Raw genomic sequence first — 17,446 nt, forward strand, 5'->3', positions numbered from 1 at the left:
TACTGACTATCAGGCCCCCCCCCCGGGGGGGGGGGGGGGGGGGGGAGCAGGTCTGACGGATATACACGTTCCCGACTCTTTTGCTATGGATGTGCCGGCGGGTTCATTGGACAGGGGAAGTGCGTTCAGTCGGACGCATTCCGGAACTACGTGCGATTCGTGGAGTGGTCGAGAAGGGTTAGGGTTATTTCTGCAAGAAGGCAGCCGGGAACTAGATAGATGTGGTGGTGGTGATCCTGAGATCAGTTTGCGTGGAGCTATGCGCCAGAAAGAACGCACGCTCGTCGAGTATCTCTCGCATGCGGAAGAGATCCGAAGCCAAGTGTCTTTGGAGAAGAGAGAGAAGCTCTTTGTTGAGACGTTTCTGACGGGTCTGGAAAGCTCGGATATACGAGCTCGGATAGAAGAGCAGATGCGCGATGCTGGGCACTGCTGGGCGGCTTTGATGGCCGTTGTGCAGGATATCATACGAGAAAGCCCTCAGAACATTGCGGGACCAAAACAGTCGCCTACGAAGTTGGTTGGCGAAGGAAGCATTGCAACCGCTAGGGGTGAAAATGGGACAGCTACACGCCATGAACCTAAAAGGAGGAGGCGTATATCAATTGTACCGGCGGATGCAGACGATGTCCCTTTCATGGTGTCTATGTCTTGACTGACGGACGGGCTTCGTTCGGGCAAGGTCCGAAATCGGCCCGATCGATAGGTGTACGTGCGCAGCTGGACAAGTCTAGAATGATTCTAATTCCGGTATATACATAGTTATCTTCTATAACCCCCACACATCTACACTGTTCACTAAACCGCTTAGGTTTCACTGTACTCATAGCGACCTTCGCGATCCTTAACCTCGACTTGGATGCGACCCTGTTCAATCTCCTTCCCATCCACCTCAATGGAAGCCGTCATGACGTCTCCAGACTTGACCTCTCCAACACCCTTAGGGGTACCAGTCAAGACCAAATCGCCCTTCTCCAGAGTCATCACGCGCGAGATCTCCGCCAACAGACGAGGAATGCGGTAGAGCATCAGGCCGGTAGAATCAGCCTGACGAGCTTGGGAGCCGACATTCAGACGGAGGAAAGCATTGTGGGGGTCGGGGATCTGGGACTTGAGGATCTCCTGGGAGACAGGCAGGAAGGTGTCGAATCCTTTCGCAATAGTCCACGGGAGACCCTTCTTCTTGGCTTCATCCTGGACGTTACGGGCAGTCATGTCGATAGCGAGAAGATAGCCTAAGAGCGAAAAAAAAAAAAAAAATAAGTAAATAAATGAATAAATAAAGTGAAATTGCAGTAGTAGCTGACTGTGAATCGCATCCAAAGCGCCCTTCTCATCATTCGGGTCCAGATCCCGAACGGTCTTGCCCATCACCAAAGCCAATTCCACCTCATAGTGCAGCTTGGTACCCGCAGGACGCAGGACAGGACCCTCGCCGGGGCAGAGGATCGATGAGGAAGGTTTTAAGAAGAAGAACGGCTGCTTGGGCTTGACGTTGTTGAGTTCTGTGATGTGGTCGCTGCATGACTGGAGTTAGCCGAAAACAAAGCAAGCGGGAAAATGCATCATTATATCACTGTTCATGCCGGCGGAGGAAAGGAGGAGGAGAACACACGCATAGTTTCTGCCAATGCAAATGACCTTGCGGCAATTAGCCTTGATCGAAGCCGCCATTTTCTTTCTCTCGCTCTACTTCTCCTAATATATTTTCTATGTTCGAGGGAAATGAAAGATAGAGATGCAAATTGAGGGGGGGAGAGGGAGGGAAACCCAGATGGAGCCGGTTATGATGGCGGCGGAACTCCGCGCCGAGGAGTGTGGGGATTGTCGAATCTCCGAGCTTCGGAACTCGTTCCTTCCAGCCTTTTTCTTTCTCTCTGTCGAGATTCCAGAACACGAATCATTGCAGTGTGATTGATTGGCAGCCGAAGTTTGCGATATTCTACCTATTGCTGGCTTGACATACTCCAGAGATTAAAACAGAGACACTTTCCGTGGAGATTCACACATCGGACGATTCTCGAATATCCATCCCCATAATCAAGGGCCAGGAATCCGATCCGATCTACACTACAATCCAAACTATACATACCTACAGCCATCACCATGAACGTAGCAGAGATCCTTTCCGACCTGACATCCTTACGGGTTTGTGTATGTCCATTTTTTTTCTGCCCCTTGCAGTCCATTTATTCGTGCACACAAGATGCATACACACAAGACGGTCAACATCGACTCTGGGATAGCTCGAGAGCTAACGAAATCAAGGAATATAACGACGCGCTCAACCTTGTCACGGTGAATGAAAGGCTCTCTTCACCGGGAGCAGTAGGCAAGAATGGGTCTACGAGCTCTACAGAGAACCAACCCCAAGCAGCAGGTTCGAAGGATGATCTCCGTGTTGCGGCGGAGCTCGTTGAACTACACTATGAGATGAAGTCGATACATAAAGATGGAAGGGTAGACGACGAGTTACTCCGCGGGAGGGAGGGAGTGGATCGTGTTCTCCAGGAGCTGGCAGGTCATTCATAGAGCTGAGACTGTCATGAGACCACGGAGGTTTATAAGGCATATTATGAGATGGCTGTACGGAGTAATGACAATATAATTGATTAGAATGAAGATGAACCAACCAACAACCCCTTCTTTATCTTGTGCAAGCCATGATTCATTCGAGGACTAGAGTCGCCAGCACACAGAATCCAGTGGCAATCAATCAATCCACTCTCCCTGCGACCCACTAGGGCTTACCACTAGTAAGACACCAAGGGAGAGAAAAAAAAAAAAAAGAAAGGACCGATCGCGATTTGAACGCGAGACCTACCGGAGATTAACAGATAGATAACTGCAGCCGGTTGCTCTACCCCTGAGCTACCGGTCCTGACGATGTCAAGCATAGGGAGTCAGGTTGTTCTATGTGATGGAGTGTTGGACCATGCAGGTGCTTCCTATTCGGGAAATATTGAAGCTGTGCACGTAGAGCCTCGGTCCGACTCCTGGTCCGAATTCCAGAGCACGACAAAAGCCAAGAACGCAGCCTCGTCACTACCTCAGCGCAGCATCACGCGTTTCGTCACTTCAACGACGTCCAGTTGCCCCCTTCAAGATTTGGAATACGGGCTGGAAAAGATGGCGAACCGTGTGGATGCAAAGCTGCTTAGGCAGACCAAATTCCCCCCGGAATTCAGCCGGAAGGTGGACATGACCAAAGTGAATATCGAGGTCATGAAAAAGTGAGTTGCAGCCGAGGTTTCTTGTCAAAGTACTGGCATTTTTGCTAATCGGTGCTTCTCCCCCGTTGCAGGTGGATCGCGGGAAAGATCTCTGAGATTCTAGGGAATGAGGATGACGTTGTGATTGAGCTTTGCTTCAATCTTTTGGAGGGCTCGCGGTTTGTCTGTCTCACCGTACCACGCTTGGAGCTTTGGTCTAAGCATCTGGCAATCGCTGACAATCGCATGTGAATTGCAGCCCGATATCAAATCTCTTCAGATTCAGCTTACAGGGTTTCTGGATAAGGATACTGGTCGCTTTTGCAAGGAGCTTTGGACTTTGTGTCTTAGCGCGCAAGACAATCCTCAGGGCGTCCCGAAAGAACTCCTGGAAGCAAAGAAGCTAGAGCTCATACAAGAGAAGGTCTGTCTATTTCTTTTAGAGAGATTCTATACACCTTACTAACCGCACCATGCTCCATAGGTCGAAGCAGAGCGAGCAGCCGAAGAAGCCCGCAAGAAAAAAGAGCAGGAACGGGTACGGGAACGAGAGCTGGAAGAAATCAGGCGCAGGGAGCGTTCCGACAGAGGCAGAGGAAGGAGAGGTGGGGGCTATGGAGGGCGTGATTTTGAGCGACGGCGGTCACCACCACCTCCTAGACGACGCAGTCGGGAACGTCATTGGGAGCAATCTTCCAGGCGCGAGTTTGATTCGTACGTTCCCTCCGGCGGCACTCGCAAAGGTCGGCGGCCGCCTTCCCGGTCGGCGAGTCGCTCACGGTCACGGTCAGCATCTTCATCTCGATCACCACCGCGAAGGCACCGCCCTGACCGAAACAGACGACGCCGTTCTGCCAGTGGCTCTGCTTCCCCCGACCGTGGAGATCGCACGAGGCAGAGGAGACGCAGCAGTCCTGATTATGGTGATCGAGCAAGATCCAATTCCCGCAATGATTCATCGCGCTCACGTACTCCCAGAAGAGACCGAAGAAGACCAAGATCCGTTTCTTCTCGCAGCTCATCCCGGTCCCCTGCTCCCAAGCGTCGGCAAAGAAGGGGGGACTCATCTATGTCACGATCGCGATCTCGATCGCGGGGTTCGGATCGAAAGGGCGCTCGACGGAGATCATCGCCTTCTTTTTCAAGAAATGACAGGAAAGAATCCTCGGCTAATGATGCAAAGGGCCGCAAACCCCGTGACGACCGTCGTTTGAGCCGCAGTAGAGATCGTGGTGACAACCGCAGACGCCGACACTCCACTCGAAGTGTAAGTCGCAGTCGCAGTCGCAGTCGCAGTCGGAGTCGGGGACGATCTCCCAGCAAAAGTGCCAGTCCTCGACGTCATGATTCACGCAGCCGCAGCCGCAGCCGCAGTCGCGCAAGGGAAAGGAAGCGACGCCGTTCCATTGAGAGATATGCTCCTGCGGCCCGACGCAGGCGCAACACCTCTTCCGTATCCGTTCATACTGAAAAACGACAGAGAATGGCTGATCAAGACGAGGGCCCTGTAAAGCGAAAGTCGCCTCCTCCAGAAGCTGACCGAGAGAAGAGCAGCGCCGAAGAGGTGGGTGAATGATTTCTGCTCACGGTACTCTAGACAGCACTCTTTATCACTCGCATGTACTACCTACCTACCCAACCTAACGTCGCCCCGGGACACTTCTCTTGAGCAACTAGACTAACACCGAGACACACAGGCACGTCCCAAACCCCCGGCACGCATTCCCAGCTCCGAGCTACGGGAAAGAATTCTCCGCGAGAAACTAGTTGCCATGCGGCGTCGGACCTCAAATGACAAGGTAGGTAAATAATAGTTCGAAGTCTCCGACGTAAGATGGAGCCGATGAAATACAACTATACACCCACCTGGCGTATCTCTATTAGCCAGCACGACATCAAATTAGGCAATATTCGCAATACCTTATGACAAGGAATCTCTGTAACTATTTGCTTTTGTCTTCATAAGGATCTCTCAGCCCCGAAACTCCAGCAGCTGCCGGGGATTCATGCAAGTATTCTGGACCCTCACTTCTCTTTTTTTTTTTTTTTTTCTCTCTCTCTCTCTTAGAATTCCGGAGTAAATTTTTGTAGGCTACATCATACGATACCGTGAGAGCAAGAATCAGTCGGGTTAATTTTCTCAACTTCAAGACTCAGGGATAATTCCCAAGGTAAGCTTACCCCATAAATTATTGTTATGATACTCCTATATACTGTAGCTTGGCGAAAATAGTCTCGTTGTTTGGTAAGTCCCGACTCCAGGAGTCCAGAGTCCAGAGTCCAGACCGCGAAGTACTCCATAGCTAGTTGACTACCTAGTTAGTGAGAGAAGATCGTTAGGGTAACTAGTTAATATCAAGTACGAGCGGAGCCAAACCGGTATGAGTACTCCGTATTTATACTACAATTCTCCGATATTTGACATTTGACATCCGATATCCTTACCCTAACTACCTTGACCTATAGATATGTATGGAATAAGTCCGACTTCACTGTTCAATTTCATTATGATGACCATGGCAACGGAGGACGGAGTACTCTGTACAAATTAAGATGTTCCTTCCTTTTTTTTTTTTTTTTTGTCTTTTTTGACTAAATGTAGGAGAAGGTAGGGTCCGGTCCTTGGCGTAATAATTAATTTGACAGCTTGGGCTCCACTGGCAGATCATGTATTATATTATACTATACTATACTATACTATACTATATTATATTATATTATATTATTATGATTATTATGATTATTATTATTACTACAGAGATGGAGAAAAGGAGAGAAGCTTTCTATTCAACGGTTACACGAGTCCTAGTCCGTAGTCACTTGACATTACAGATATCATAAACACTGTCCTATACTGTACTGTACATACATACATACAAAATTGAACCTATAAAGAATGTACTCCATTATAGGGGAAAGTCCAATAATAAAAAAAGAAAAAGAAATGATGAATCCCGACAGAAAAGAAAAGGGAAAAGAAAAAAAAAAAAATACAAGCAAGGCTTTTTTTGTCTTTCTCCTGCTCTTCTTTTTTTTTTTTTTTTTTTCTCCCCTTTTCTTCCTGTGTATGTGTCTGGGTAAAAAAAAAGCCCTGGATGAAGCTTTGCTCGACATTGCCAATGAATTAGAATTAAAATTAAATATGTACAGTGAAAATACCGAGCTGTGGTGCCATTGCGATCGTCTCGTTAGGTTTGGGTCCCTGGTCGCCGCCGCCCAGCCCTACCTAGTTGGTGGTAGCGCAGTAAGAAACACTAACAGTAGCAGTAGCGGTAACCGTAACCGTCTTTTCGGTAGTCACGGGAGCAGCAGTGATGGTGGTGCCGGGGACTGTGACAGTGATAGGAGTCACAGTCTGAGTGGTAAGAGACTCGGAAATAGTGCCAGTCTCCGTAGCAACAGGGACCGAGACAGTAGTAGGAATCACAGTCTCAGTGGTAAGAGCCTGAGAAACGCTGCTAGTCTCCGTAGCACCAGGGACCGAGGGGACTGAGACAGGGGTAGGAATCACAGTCTGAGTGGTAAGAGACTCGGAAGGAGCGCCAGTCTCCGTAGGACTAGAGCCGGAGGGAGTTCCTGCTGGAACGGAGGTGGTAGAGACACCGGGGACAGAGATGGTGCTAGAGATGACCGTCTCGCTAGTAATAGTGTCGCAGGGAGTGCTAGTCTCGGTAGCACCAGTGGCTGAGGGGACCGAGATGGGGGTAGGAATCACAGTCTCAGTGGTAAGGGACTCGGAAGGAGCTCCAGGAACAGAAACAGTGCTAGGGATCATAGTTCCAGTGGTCAAGGACCCGGAAGGAAATCCAGGAACAGAAACAGTGCTAGGGATCATAGTTCCAGTGGTCAAGGACCCGGAAGGAACTCCAGGAACAGAAACAGTGCTAGGGATCATAGTTCCAGTGGTCAAGGACCCGGAAGGAAATCCAGGAACAGAAACAGTGCTAGGGATCATAGTTCCAGTGGTCAAGGACCCGGAAGGAACTCCAGGAACAGAAACAGTGCCAGGGATCATAGTTCCAGTGGTCAAGGACCCGGAAGGAACTCCAGGAACAGAAACAGTGCCAGGGATCATAGTTCCAGTGGTAAAGGGCCCGGAAGGAAATCCAGGAGCAGAAACAGTGCCAGGGATCATAGTTCCAGTAGTAAAGGGCCCGGAAGGAAATCCAGGAACAGAAACAGTGCTAGGGATCATAGTTCCAGTAGTAAAGGGCCCGGAAGGAAATCCAGGAGCAGAAACAGTGCCAGGGATCACGGTTCCAATGGTAAGGGACCCGGAAAGAGTGCCAGTCACCGTAGGATTGGAGCCGGAGAGAGTTCCTGCAGGAACGGAGGAGATAGAGGCACCGGGGACAGAGGGAGTGACACTAGGAAGGCTAAGGGTGCTGGAAGCAGTTGGGATGTTACCGCCACTGCAGCACTCGCGGCAGCCAGTAAGCCATCCGATGAGAATGATCTGGATAGAGGCGTCGATATCAATACCAGCCGCGCCACCGCAAATAGCAGCCAACTGAGCACGAGCTTCCAGGGAGATAGAAAGCAGACCCTCTCCGGAGAGCAGAAGAGAGATGAGACCGTGGAGCTGAGAGCCGAGCAGAGATTCAACGGTTCCAACAAGGAAGGAGGAGAGATCAGCAATAATATTGGTGCCCAGCGAGACTTCAGCACCAGCAGAGACACCGAACGAAAGCCAGAACACAACCATAGCGTTTAGTTCAACAGTAAGACTGCAGCTGGAGCTAGCAAGCCAAGCAGAAAGAGCAGCACGAGCCTCGTAGCCGAATGAGGTAGCAAGCTCTCCCTTAGCACATCCCTCGAGGATAACCTTGAGATCAGCCTCAATGTCCAACCCGAACTCAGTTTCGAGGAAAGCAGAAAGGGAAGCTTGGGCGCTGGCAACCAGGGCGCCGGACTCTTCAACAAGGCCCAGCACAGCAGCACCAACCGAAAGAGAAACCAAACCACCATGGGGCAGGGTATTGAGGGACACGATATCACCTCCAATGTGACCTTCGCACCACGATAGCACGGTCGCCTGGAGGGTGGCGGAGAGCTGACATTCACTGCCGGACAGCCAGACCTTCAGCGCGGCGAGAATGTCCACAGAGAGGTCAGAGACAACACCACCAGCGGCACAGAATTCAAGACCAGCCTTGACGTTCACATCGAGCTCTCCAATGGCAGCGAGGGAGCTCGAGAGGAGAGTCTGAGCAGAGACGCTAAGAACGCCGAAGGCATTGTCAACCAGAGAGAAAACACCATCCAAGTTCACATAGAGGTCGGCCTCGGCAGCAATGCTAGCGCAGGTGGGAATGAAGACGGAGAGCCCAGAGCAGGCATCCACGGACAAGGTGACTGAATCGTCACCACCACACCAGCTCAGCAGCGAGGTCTTCAGGGACGCATCTAGGTGAATACCAGCACCGGTACGGATCCATGCAGCAAGCTCCTGTCGGTAGCTGAGGTCAATGGATCCAGCAGCACAACCCAAAGCACCGCCATTGAGGGCAGCAGCAGCGTGAGCGCTAATGCCACCGAGGATGTCTACAGGGCTGTGGCCCTTGAGAATATCGGTGATTGTGTTGATCAAGCCCTGGGCGAGGCCGGAGTGGCGAGGGTCTATGCCGGTGGGGATAGCGAGAGTGTAGCTCGCAAGGCCGGCGAGCGCGAGCAGCGTGTTCGACCGCATTGTATCAGGAGGTAAAAGTAAAGAATGTAATGGCCAAAGAACAAGAAGATATTCTCACCAAGGCGCCGCAGGCGAAAAAATGAGTGAATATGGCTTGAAGCCAAGCGACTTAACGATAGAATAGAGTGGTCAAAAGAATGACAGAAATCCAAAGCTCAAGACTCAAGGAAACGATAAACAGACTTGGTAGTTTGTACAGCAAGGTGATCTTCCCTCTGGTTTATATACCCCTGAGAGCTTCTTCCGGTCTGCCTCCTCCTCCAACCAGTCCATAATTGGAGCCGACCCCTAGCGGACTACCTGTGATCACTACACCTGATCAAGGAGTCGGATCTTCAACAAGGCCAACTCTAGTCCCGGGGATCGTCGTCGGGTGGTGATAGACCACGGCATCCAGGGCAAGAGAGAGAAGCCTCCAATCTACTTTTCGATGTGGATACATTCAAAAATCAGCCAAACAGAGCGACCGTATTCAGTATGTACTATTTCAGGCAGCGGAGTTTGCTAGTTAAGGATAGGATGAGTCCCACAATCCCTGGGCTATCCGCATTAGACGGCCTATCTTCATCTTAGCATAGAACTTCCATGAGCAACAAAGAGGCTAGACCATTTTGAAGAAGGCTAAAGGCTTTTAGTTGTTTCAAAATGCGAATGTTTCCTTCCCGAAAATATCAACAACAGTCGAAGCAATAATACTGGTGTGGACGCAGTGAAGTCATAAAAAAAGAGCCTCCACGACAGGAAGGAACAGCTGTGTGTGACTGGATGACAGTTACTCTGTAGGTTCGTGTTTCCTGCATTGCAGGTATTCTGCGACGCCGGAGTGTTCCTGCAGTCTGTAGACCACCCACCATGATGCCTGTAATATGTAAACCAATTAGGAAGACTTCTTGCAGTCTCAATGCGGTATCTATCACAGGAATCCAAGGCCACATTGCTTCAATGCCCTCAAGACAGTCCATGGAGTATTGATCATGTCCTACCTTGTCAGATAGTTAACTATGGTATAGACTTGAGTCAGGTCTGGTTTCAGAATGTCGAAAATTTCTGAGAACGCATGCCCGATGGATCCTGTAGTAGAGGTCAGGTCTAAAAACCCAAAACCCACAAACTCTGAGCAAGAGCTGGCTTGACGTCAGGGAAAGTAGTTGGTCAAGAGCCACCATACGATCCACCAACAAATCGTCACTTTGCTCGTAAATCTACTCGAGATTCCTGTAAAAGGGGTCCCAGGATCAATTCTTCCGCACTTAGGGCGCTTTGAGTTTTGTTTGTTCCTTTTTTCCTTTTGCCTTTTTTCTTTTCTTTTTTTTTTTCTCTTTATATCGTGATTCCATAATGGCCGAAAGATTGGATAGCATCAATCTTACCCCAGAGGATTGAAAAAGGCTAGGAATGTTCTCTGTAGTGGGGACAGATTGAGGTAAAAGCGGACAAGCCCCGAAGTAAGAGCAGTTGCCCTAATGAGGTGATTGGCTCTTAATCAGCTAGGTCTTTCTAGGGTGAAAAAGCCAGAAAGAGGACGAATGAAGAGTACTCTGTACTCCGGGTGGTCTGGGTAGCGGATGATTCGGAAAGCTGGACTGCTAATCACCATGCACAACCAACGCTTACCGACTTTAGTCAGGTACAGCTGCATCTCCTAGCAAGTCTTGACTTTTGAGCAGCGAACTAGTGTGCCTCAGCATGGGGCGGTTCAACCAAGAATCAGTTGTAAGAAAGTGAGACAAAGAAAAGCAAGTTTTGGGAAAGACAGCATCCTCCTCCGCCCAATCCCACGCCGGCTGTGTTGACCTAAACCGATGGCGTACTTCGTATATGCACTTGTTATGCAGTCAAGCCTCGCGCGAAGTTTGTCCCCAAACTTTTAGACGAATATGGCGCAAAAACGAAGAAGATCACTGCTCAGAATAGCCATGCCTGATCCAAATTGAAACCCCTGGATCTTTACTCTGTACAGAGTAGTTCCTCAAGCTCCACTTTCCCGGTCCAACTGATGTCGCAGGCCGGAGACGAGTAAAGGACCGTTATTGACCATTAGTATCACTATCAAGAATTCTGATCGACTCAGGAAGAATGGGAATTTGGAATAGGGTCAAGAAGCCAGGGTGAGAGGCTTCTCATCCGGAAATCTAGTAGCTGTGTTAGCTGGTCTCGACTCTGCCGAATCTCGGACCTTACGATCGATGCCTTGAAAAATTCAGCAGTCGTCGTAAACAAAGATTTGAAGATGACCTACCACCCTAGCCCTTTTGAGGGAGAATTCAATTGATCAATTGCTAAGGTTATTCTCGTGCATGAGCAAGAAGCAAGCACCCAAAAACGCCCCGGCAATTCCCTCAGACCATGTGATGTCAGATGCACCGAGCGTCTCGTTCACGTCGGTTCACCATTGAATTCTATTTTTATTTCTTTTTGGGGCTTTTTTTTCCCCATTTATTGTTGAACGGTGGAGTTCACCCTGGTTGTTTGAGATACATACCTAGATGTCATGTTTACAGAATAATCATCCTGAGAGGACGAACTTTCTCCATAGTTGAGACTACGAGAGGCATGGGTACGTCGGTGTCAATATCTGCAAATCTTGTCCTCTTCCCCCCCTCTTTACGACACTAACATTAGGCAAACCTTAGTGACTATTATTATTTCTCACTGCGATAATAGTGTACAGGGATTCTCACATCCGCAGACACTGCCCGAGGTCATCCAAAGTACGTGACAATGACGATGGCTGAGCACTGGATAGTGGTGGTTCAATTCCTTACTCGTCCTCCAGAAACATAATTGGTTTATGGGGTGTTCGTCCCCCGTCAATTGGGGTTAGGCCTTTAAGAAATTAGCCCAGGCCCCAGAGTCTCCGAATTCTCGCCATACTCTGTGTACGAATTGTCAAGCATTAGGAACAGGAACCCCGAAAGCAGTATACGGGGAAGGTACCAACCCAGTCTATATGAGAAATGGAAAAGGAGCTGTTGGAACTTTGGAAGCAAAACCATCCACTTCTCCCTCATAGATTCCTTCGCCCAAAATAAATGACGCCTGATCCAAAAACGGAGAGGCCTACCGGTGCAGGACGAAGAATTGATATATGTTCTTGGTTCTCCGACACAATCACTGGCCATTGATTCGGAAAATATTGACGTTGGAGTCTGGCAGAAGGGAAAAGAAAACGAAATTATTTCCAAGGATAACTCGGGTCTACTCTCCAGTCTCGTAACATGGTGAAGTTCTTGTGAGCTCACCTCCAGTCAAGCACTCGCGGTCCACAAGCTCAGATTAGCGATAGCCTCTGGTTAGCGGATTACTTCGTTACTCTATCTCATTTAAAATCTAAGGGCAATCAATAGGTATCCCAATTAAAGCCCTATTTCTGATTAAACTCGTTGATTACCAAGTTGATTGTAGTTCATGTAACTAACTACTTCCCATTGGAATGGCCCACCAGCAATGCACCTCATTTGCAAATTCAAAAACAACCACAACTAGAACAAACATATTAGTACCACTTTATTTTATATATAAAATGCCAAAACAGATTTGAGGTGCTCCGGAAACGATCCCAAAATGTTTTGTTGACACAGAATTGATCACCCTGGCAACGTCTCAGTCACGTGACAGGTCACGGCGACCCGTGGTTCCCAGCCTCCCGCAATTGTTTATCACTGTGATTGCTCTTAATTATACAGACAGCAACCACACAGCAAGCAGCCCAAGTACGAGTGTGGCTAGGGGAACCCACGGCACATGCATCGGGGGACACGTCCATGCATTATCTATGAACTTCAATGATGGCCTCCCCGAATTCCCTCTCCACCGCACATGCGAGTGGTCTCTATCAACACCCATCCTCTCGACAAATGTCTCGCGCCTCCATCTCTCGCTCTGGCTCCAGGCGCACCTCCCCAAGTACTCAGAATGCTATTGTCTCTCGAAGTAGCGCTGCATTGATCTCGAGGCAGTATTCAACCGGCGACAGCTCCGACGAAGAAGTTCCCGAACCCAAATTCAGTGCGTCTGTCAAAGCTCTCCTCGACGAGGACGACGTGGGTTCTTCCCCCCATCTCCGCAATAAAAACCTTGAGCATTATCGCCAAAGTGATCGTGTAGGCTCTGCCGCGTCAAGTCATGACAGGCGGTCTCGGACCAACTCCCCCCTCGATCAATCAAACGGAAGCCCGGCTCCGCGAGTGGTTCGCATAGGATCGAATGTAGGGAGTGGCTCGAGGACAAAACGGGAGAGTTCAATTCTAGCAAGCAGGGAACAGGCGGAGCCAGAAGCAAAGAATTACTCGAACGATTTCATTACACCCGCGCCTAGGACACGTAGCGTCCGCATTAATGCGTCGCGTAGTCACACGCGATCTCCAGCTTCCATATCACCGTCCGAGAAGCGGTCAGTCAGCCGAAGTCCTGTGGACGCGCAAGGAAGTGCAGAGCGCTCCGGGGATGAGAGAAAATCAAAATACGATGAGGACTATGCCCCACGAATCGGAACATCTTCTGTGCTTAGAACGCGGAATCTAGAAGATATTGGTGTCCAAAGCTCGTTGCGTGTGAAACGGGTCGGCAGGTTAACAGGGTCTTTCCTAAACGGACCTGCGAGGCGCGGTGTACTACGACGCCAAAGTGAGGAGAACAATGAACCTCCGGACTATCTCTCGGATGCCGCCAAAGACGCTGAGCTAGGCTTAAACGAAGAGAATATTGACTATCGCTACAAAAGCTCTACCAAATCATCGTCTCCTAAAGTATCGTGGGCAGATCCAAACCCGCCGCAGAGGAGTCACGAATATCGATCGGAAGATCTTGGTATTTCGTCCGGCGACGGTCCTTTTTCAAGATCCTCTTCTCCTAAAACATATGCATCACACTCCAAATCCACCCCGGGTTCTTCTTCAGACGCATCTTCAAAGCCCTTGAGCGCAAAAGAACAGCCGGTTTTCAAAGTTCCTCCACCCCCAACACTCCCATCTACCCGTGATCAGGAGAACGAGCCACCGCCGACTTTCAAACGCGTCAAGTCGCAAGGGTTCAACTTGCTGGATAAACCGGAGAAGCTTTCAGTCATTTACGGAGATGAAAAGAAAGAAAGCCAGGAGACACCGGCAGATAACTCTCCCAGGAAAATTTTGTCTACGCGAAGTAGTAATACCCCCCACCGACCTGCTCCTCCTCCTCCGAAGATGTCCGTTCTAGAAACTGCCACCGCATCTCATTCGCGCAAGAAACGTAGTCAAGTCTCCGTCAACCACAAACCATTCACACGTTTGGATTGCATTGGCCGTGGAGGTAGTTCAAGAGTTTACCGCGTTATGGCTGAAAACTATAAGATTTTCGCATTAAAGCGAGTGAATCTTGAAGATGTTGATCCAGTCACCCTGACAGGATACAAGGGAGAAATTGATCTCCTGAAGAAGCTGGAAAATATCGACCGAGTTGTGCGTCTATTCGACTGGGAGTTGAACATGGACAAACACACTCTCAGCGTGCTCATGGAGATTGGAGAATCTGATCTTGAAAAGATCCTCACCTATCGCTTAAACGCTGAGGATGCTGTTTTCGACATCAATTTCACCCGATACTACTGGAAAGAAATGCTAGAGTGTGTCCAGGCTGTTCACAATCACAATATCGTCCACTCCGACCTGAAACCTGCCAACTTCTTACTTGTCCAAGGCAGGCTAAAGTTAATTGACTTCGGTATCGCCAATGCCATTCAAGACAACACAGTTAATGTTCACCGTGAGCAACAGGTTGGAACGCCAAACTACATGTCCCCAGAAGCTCTGATTGACTCGAATGCGTCTCTCGGGCTGCCAGCAAGCGTTGGCAAAATGATGAAACTTGGCAAACCCAGCGATGTTTGGAGCTTGGGCTGTATTCTTTACAAGATGGTTTACGGTCAGCCACCTTTTGCAAAAATTGCTAAGTACTACGAGCGTATCATGGCTATTCCAAATCCCAATGTCAAGATTGATTTCCCAGCCTTCGGGGTGGGAGGAGTTCCTGTCCCTCCGGGGTTAATCCGCACGTTAAAACAGTGCCTCCAACGGGATCAGACTCTGAGGCCAACCGTGAGCGACCTTTTGGGCCAAAGAGATCCGTTCCTGTATCCTGATGCACAGCTAGAAGGCGCCGTCCCCATCACCCAGGACGTATTAGGCAGGATCTTGGTGAATGTCGTCAACCACTGCCGAGTCCGGGGGGTTCCCAATGACGAAGAGCTAGCCGCCTGGCCGGCTGGCTTCTTCGCGAAAATAAAATCGGCATTAGAGGAAAATGCTTGATGATACTCGACTTCTAATCCATTTCCTTTGTCCTTAGTTTTCTTGATATTTTCGATGATCCCATGATCCGACGCTTTGCACCAATACCTCCCACCCGGTTTTCTTTTGTCTGGTACATTTGCTTCGGTTGCCTTCTTGGATTTATCAATCTTTCTTATTCTTTTTGGGTATATTAGGGCCCGGTGTTTATGGGCGCTTTGGGACATTGCATCCAGCTAATAGCAAGCTGCGGAGTCCAGCATGGAGTTTGAGTATCCTTGGATGACATTAATTGATGACTGTTATACCTGCTTGTCTTTCACTTTTCTATGTATATATTTATTCTACCAATTGATGACCTTTTCTTCTTGTTCGACTCTCAACTCAAAGTAACCTCGAGGCTGAAGCTGGGAATTACTCCCAATATTGTTTGTTCTCCTGTTAAAACTTTTGACGTATGTATATATATATATTTTGTTGATCGTGACCTTGGAGATATCGGAGAACTTACCGAACACCTTCCACTTCATTGAATTAAAAACAAAACACACACATAATACTAAGTCCTACGAACAAGTCCAAATACTTTTTTTAGTACCTACTTGGTTTCCCCAACTTCAGTAGTTTTGTCGCTACGGTTAAAAACTCGTTTACTATCAGCACGCACCTACATTTACCTAGTTCATCGGTATATTTCAGCAACACTGGCATATAAAAACAGGCCCACGTAACATGGAAATCGGGGAAAGAAGGAGCGCACGCTATTGCTCATCTTGTTTGTTGAGTCTATAGTATTAAGGGAAATCCCTCCATTTACATCAGAAGCAAGAAACCTCATATCATAAGATACTTTTTAGTTAACATGACTTGACAACAGGTGCACGCCGCAAACGCCATCCGTGAAAATAAACAGGTTGTAAAGAAATAGAGGGAAAGGATTCTAGGACATGAAACGGTATAGGAAGCGTGATATCGAAATGGAATTAGACGAGAAGAACACTATCGAGGGTACATTGATTAGTATCTGACTGATGGCTGGAATTGGAGAGAGAAAGGAAGATTGTGAGGACATACGCATTGACACAGCCATCGTTCTCTGGGGAGTTCGTCACCTGGGCGTATTTACCCCAGGCGACCTTTCCGCCTGCGGTGACGATACCGAGTTCGGAGACGTTCACTTCGATGATCGTTCCCTTGGTGAGGACACCAAGTTGGGTGTAGAGGGGATTCTGGGGGTTTTTCTTGACGGACAAAATGGGTAGTTGGACGGTGACGGCCATCTCAGGGCTGGAGGGAGATTATATTAGTATCATCGCTCGCTCTCTCTGCTTTGGAGATGACTTGAGAGAAACTCACTGTGTGACGTTCGCCTTCTTATAACGCAGACCCATAGGGCTGTAGTGAAGTATTATTAGTGCATGGTCCCACGGATACAACTGCATGTGCAGAATGGAAAGCAAGACTTACCGAATGAACCGTTCGTATTTCACAGGTCGGCGAGTGAAGTCGCTACCAACGAAAGTCGGTTTGGTGATCATACGCTTCCACGACTTCTTGTGTGTCTTCTTTCCAGTGTTGACGACCTTGAACATCTCCTCTTCACTGATTCCCTTAACCTTAGGTAGAGGCACCGCAAACTTGGCGGCCTTCTCGGCTCGTTTATCCTTAATTGCACTGGACAGGGCTTTGGCATTGGTAGCCTGGGAACGGTCGAGCAGATATTGGGGCAGTGGTGTCTTGGAAGGCTCGTCGGGCGCAGATGATTTGACGTTCTTCTCTTCCTGTGCCTTGATGCGCTTCCGCATCTGGATCTTCTCTGCATGGCGCTTCTGCTGGTACAACTTGGCCCTCAGGCCGCGCAGGTTCTGCGCATCCTTTGACTGCTTATGCGACTCACGGGCTTCACGCTTCCGGACACGCTCATCGTGATCCAGTCGCTTACCGTGCTGCTTCTGCCAGCGCTCGATATACCTAAATACAACAAGGAAAGATTAGGTCTGGTGGGATGGTGGGTTCATGGAGGGGGTTGGGAGGGACGAACTCGTTCTGAGGCTGTATAACGAAAAAAAAAAAAATTGTTAGTTATACGGTTCTCAAATGACAAAAATATCATCTGTATAAGGGTAACGTACCATGGTGAAGGGAGGAACTGGTGAGGGTAAAACTGGGTATCGAGGATGATGGTCGACTGTCTCAAAAAGATGTTGATCAAAAAAGTTCGACGGAGCGATAAATCACGTGGTTTGTTATCCGCTGGAATTTCTTCGCCGGCCGCAAAT

General features: G+C 49.0%; 8 protein-coding genes and 1 non-coding gene across 9 annotated transcripts; 4 read left to right on the forward strand and 5 right to left on the reverse strand.

Moving 5' to 3' along the window:
* Nucleotides 1–85: 85 nt before the first annotated feature.
* Nucleotides 86–739, forward strand: P175DRAFT_0535908 (uncharacterized protein; the record flags this gene model as incomplete). The annotated part of the gene is made up of 2 exons (XM_040900273.1): nucleotides 86–640; nucleotides 707–739. The coding sequence occupies 2 exons, from the start codon at nucleotides 86–88 to the stop codon at nucleotides 737–739; spliced, it is 588 nt and encodes a 195-aa protein (XP_040748965.1).
* A 68-nt stretch (nucleotides 740–807) lies between these two features.
* Nucleotides 808–1,674, reverse strand: P175DRAFT_0446115 (fumarylacetoacetate hydrolase family protein; the record flags this gene model as incomplete). The annotated part of the gene is made up of 3 exons (XM_040894327.1): nucleotides 808–1,235; nucleotides 1,308–1,519; nucleotides 1,616–1,674. 3 exons carry the CDS (start codon nucleotides 1,672–1,674, stop codon nucleotides 808–810), a joined length of 699 nt encoding a protein of 232 aa, XP_040748966.1.
* A 432-nt stretch (nucleotides 1,675–2,106) lies between these two features.
* On the forward strand, nucleotides 2,107–2,520 carry P175DRAFT_0407171 (uncharacterized protein; the record flags this gene model as incomplete). Its single annotated transcript, XM_040893031.1, has 2 exons — nucleotides 2,107–2,154; nucleotides 2,269–2,520. Coding segments are annotated over 2 exons (300 nt in total), but the record flags the coding sequence as incomplete, so codon positions are not given.
* A 272-nt stretch (nucleotides 2,521–2,792) lies between these two features.
* Nucleotides 2,793–2,881, reverse strand: P175DRAFT_0t131. The gene has a single exon. It is a non-coding gene; the product is annotated as a tRNA-Cys (tRNA).
* Nucleotides 2,882–2,886: 5 nt separating this feature from the next.
* P175DRAFT_0445881 (PWI domain-containing protein) lies at nucleotides 2,887–5,023 on the forward strand (the record flags this gene model as incomplete). The annotated part of the gene is made up of 7 exons (XM_040894312.1): nucleotides 2,887–3,233; nucleotides 3,305–3,395; nucleotides 3,472–3,636; nucleotides 3,704–4,135; nucleotides 4,191–4,255; nucleotides 4,359–4,780; nucleotides 4,902–5,023. 7 exons carry the CDS (start codon nucleotides 2,887–2,889, stop codon nucleotides 5,021–5,023), a joined length of 1,644 nt encoding a protein of 547 aa, XP_040748968.1.
* A 1,236-nt stretch (nucleotides 5,024–6,259) lies between these two features.
* P175DRAFT_0487244 (putative cell wall protein) lies at nucleotides 6,260–8,901 on the reverse strand (the record flags this gene model as incomplete). The annotated part of the gene is made up of 3 exons (XM_040895663.1): nucleotides 6,260–6,498; nucleotides 6,724–7,196; nucleotides 7,626–8,901. 3 exons carry the CDS (start codon nucleotides 8,899–8,901, stop codon nucleotides 6,439–6,441), a joined length of 1,809 nt encoding a protein of 602 aa, XP_040748969.1. The 3' UTR covers nucleotides 6,260–6,438.
* Nucleotides 8,902–11,675: 2,774 nt separating this feature from the next.
* On the reverse strand, nucleotides 11,676–12,179 carry P175DRAFT_096469 (uncharacterized protein). Its single transcript, XM_040901140.1, has one exon. It carries the CDS (start codon nucleotides 12,021–12,023, stop codon nucleotides 11,730–11,732), a length of 294 nt encoding a protein of 97 aa, XP_040748970.1. The 5' UTR covers nucleotides 12,024–12,179; the 3' UTR covers nucleotides 11,676–11,729.
* Nucleotides 12,180–12,591: 412 nt separating this feature from the next.
* P175DRAFT_0519202 (serine/threonine/tyrosine protein kinase MPS1) lies at nucleotides 12,592–15,526 on the forward strand. The gene has a single exon (XM_040899090.1). The coding sequence runs from the start codon at nucleotides 12,687–12,689 to the stop codon at nucleotides 15,186–15,188; it is 2,502 nt and encodes an 833-aa protein (XP_040748971.1). The 5' UTR covers nucleotides 12,592–12,686; the 3' UTR covers nucleotides 15,189–15,526.
* A 326-nt stretch (nucleotides 15,527–15,852) lies between these two features.
* Nucleotides 15,853–17,344, reverse strand: P175DRAFT_0504865 (rRNA-processing protein NSA2). The gene is made up of 6 exons (XM_040897968.1): nucleotides 17,300–17,344; nucleotides 17,209–17,219; nucleotides 16,635–17,138; nucleotides 16,524–16,562; nucleotides 16,242–16,454; nucleotides 15,853–16,166 (listed from the first exon to the last, which is right to left on the reverse strand). The coding sequence occupies exons 1-6, from the start codon at nucleotides 17,300–17,302 to the stop codon at nucleotides 16,151–16,153; spliced, it is 786 nt and encodes a 261-aa protein (XP_040748972.1). The 5' UTR covers nucleotides 17,303–17,344; the 3' UTR covers nucleotides 15,853–16,150.
* Between the last annotated feature and the right edge of the window lie 102 nt (nucleotides 17,345–17,446).

Source organism: Aspergillus ochraceoroseus (genome assembly GCF_002846915.1).
Source record: "Aspergillus ochraceoroseus IBT 24754 chromosome Unknown P175scaffold_10, whole genome shotgun sequence".
Lineage (NCBI taxonomy): Eukaryota > Fungi > Ascomycota > Eurotiomycetes > Eurotiales > Aspergillaceae > Aspergillus > Aspergillus ochraceoroseus.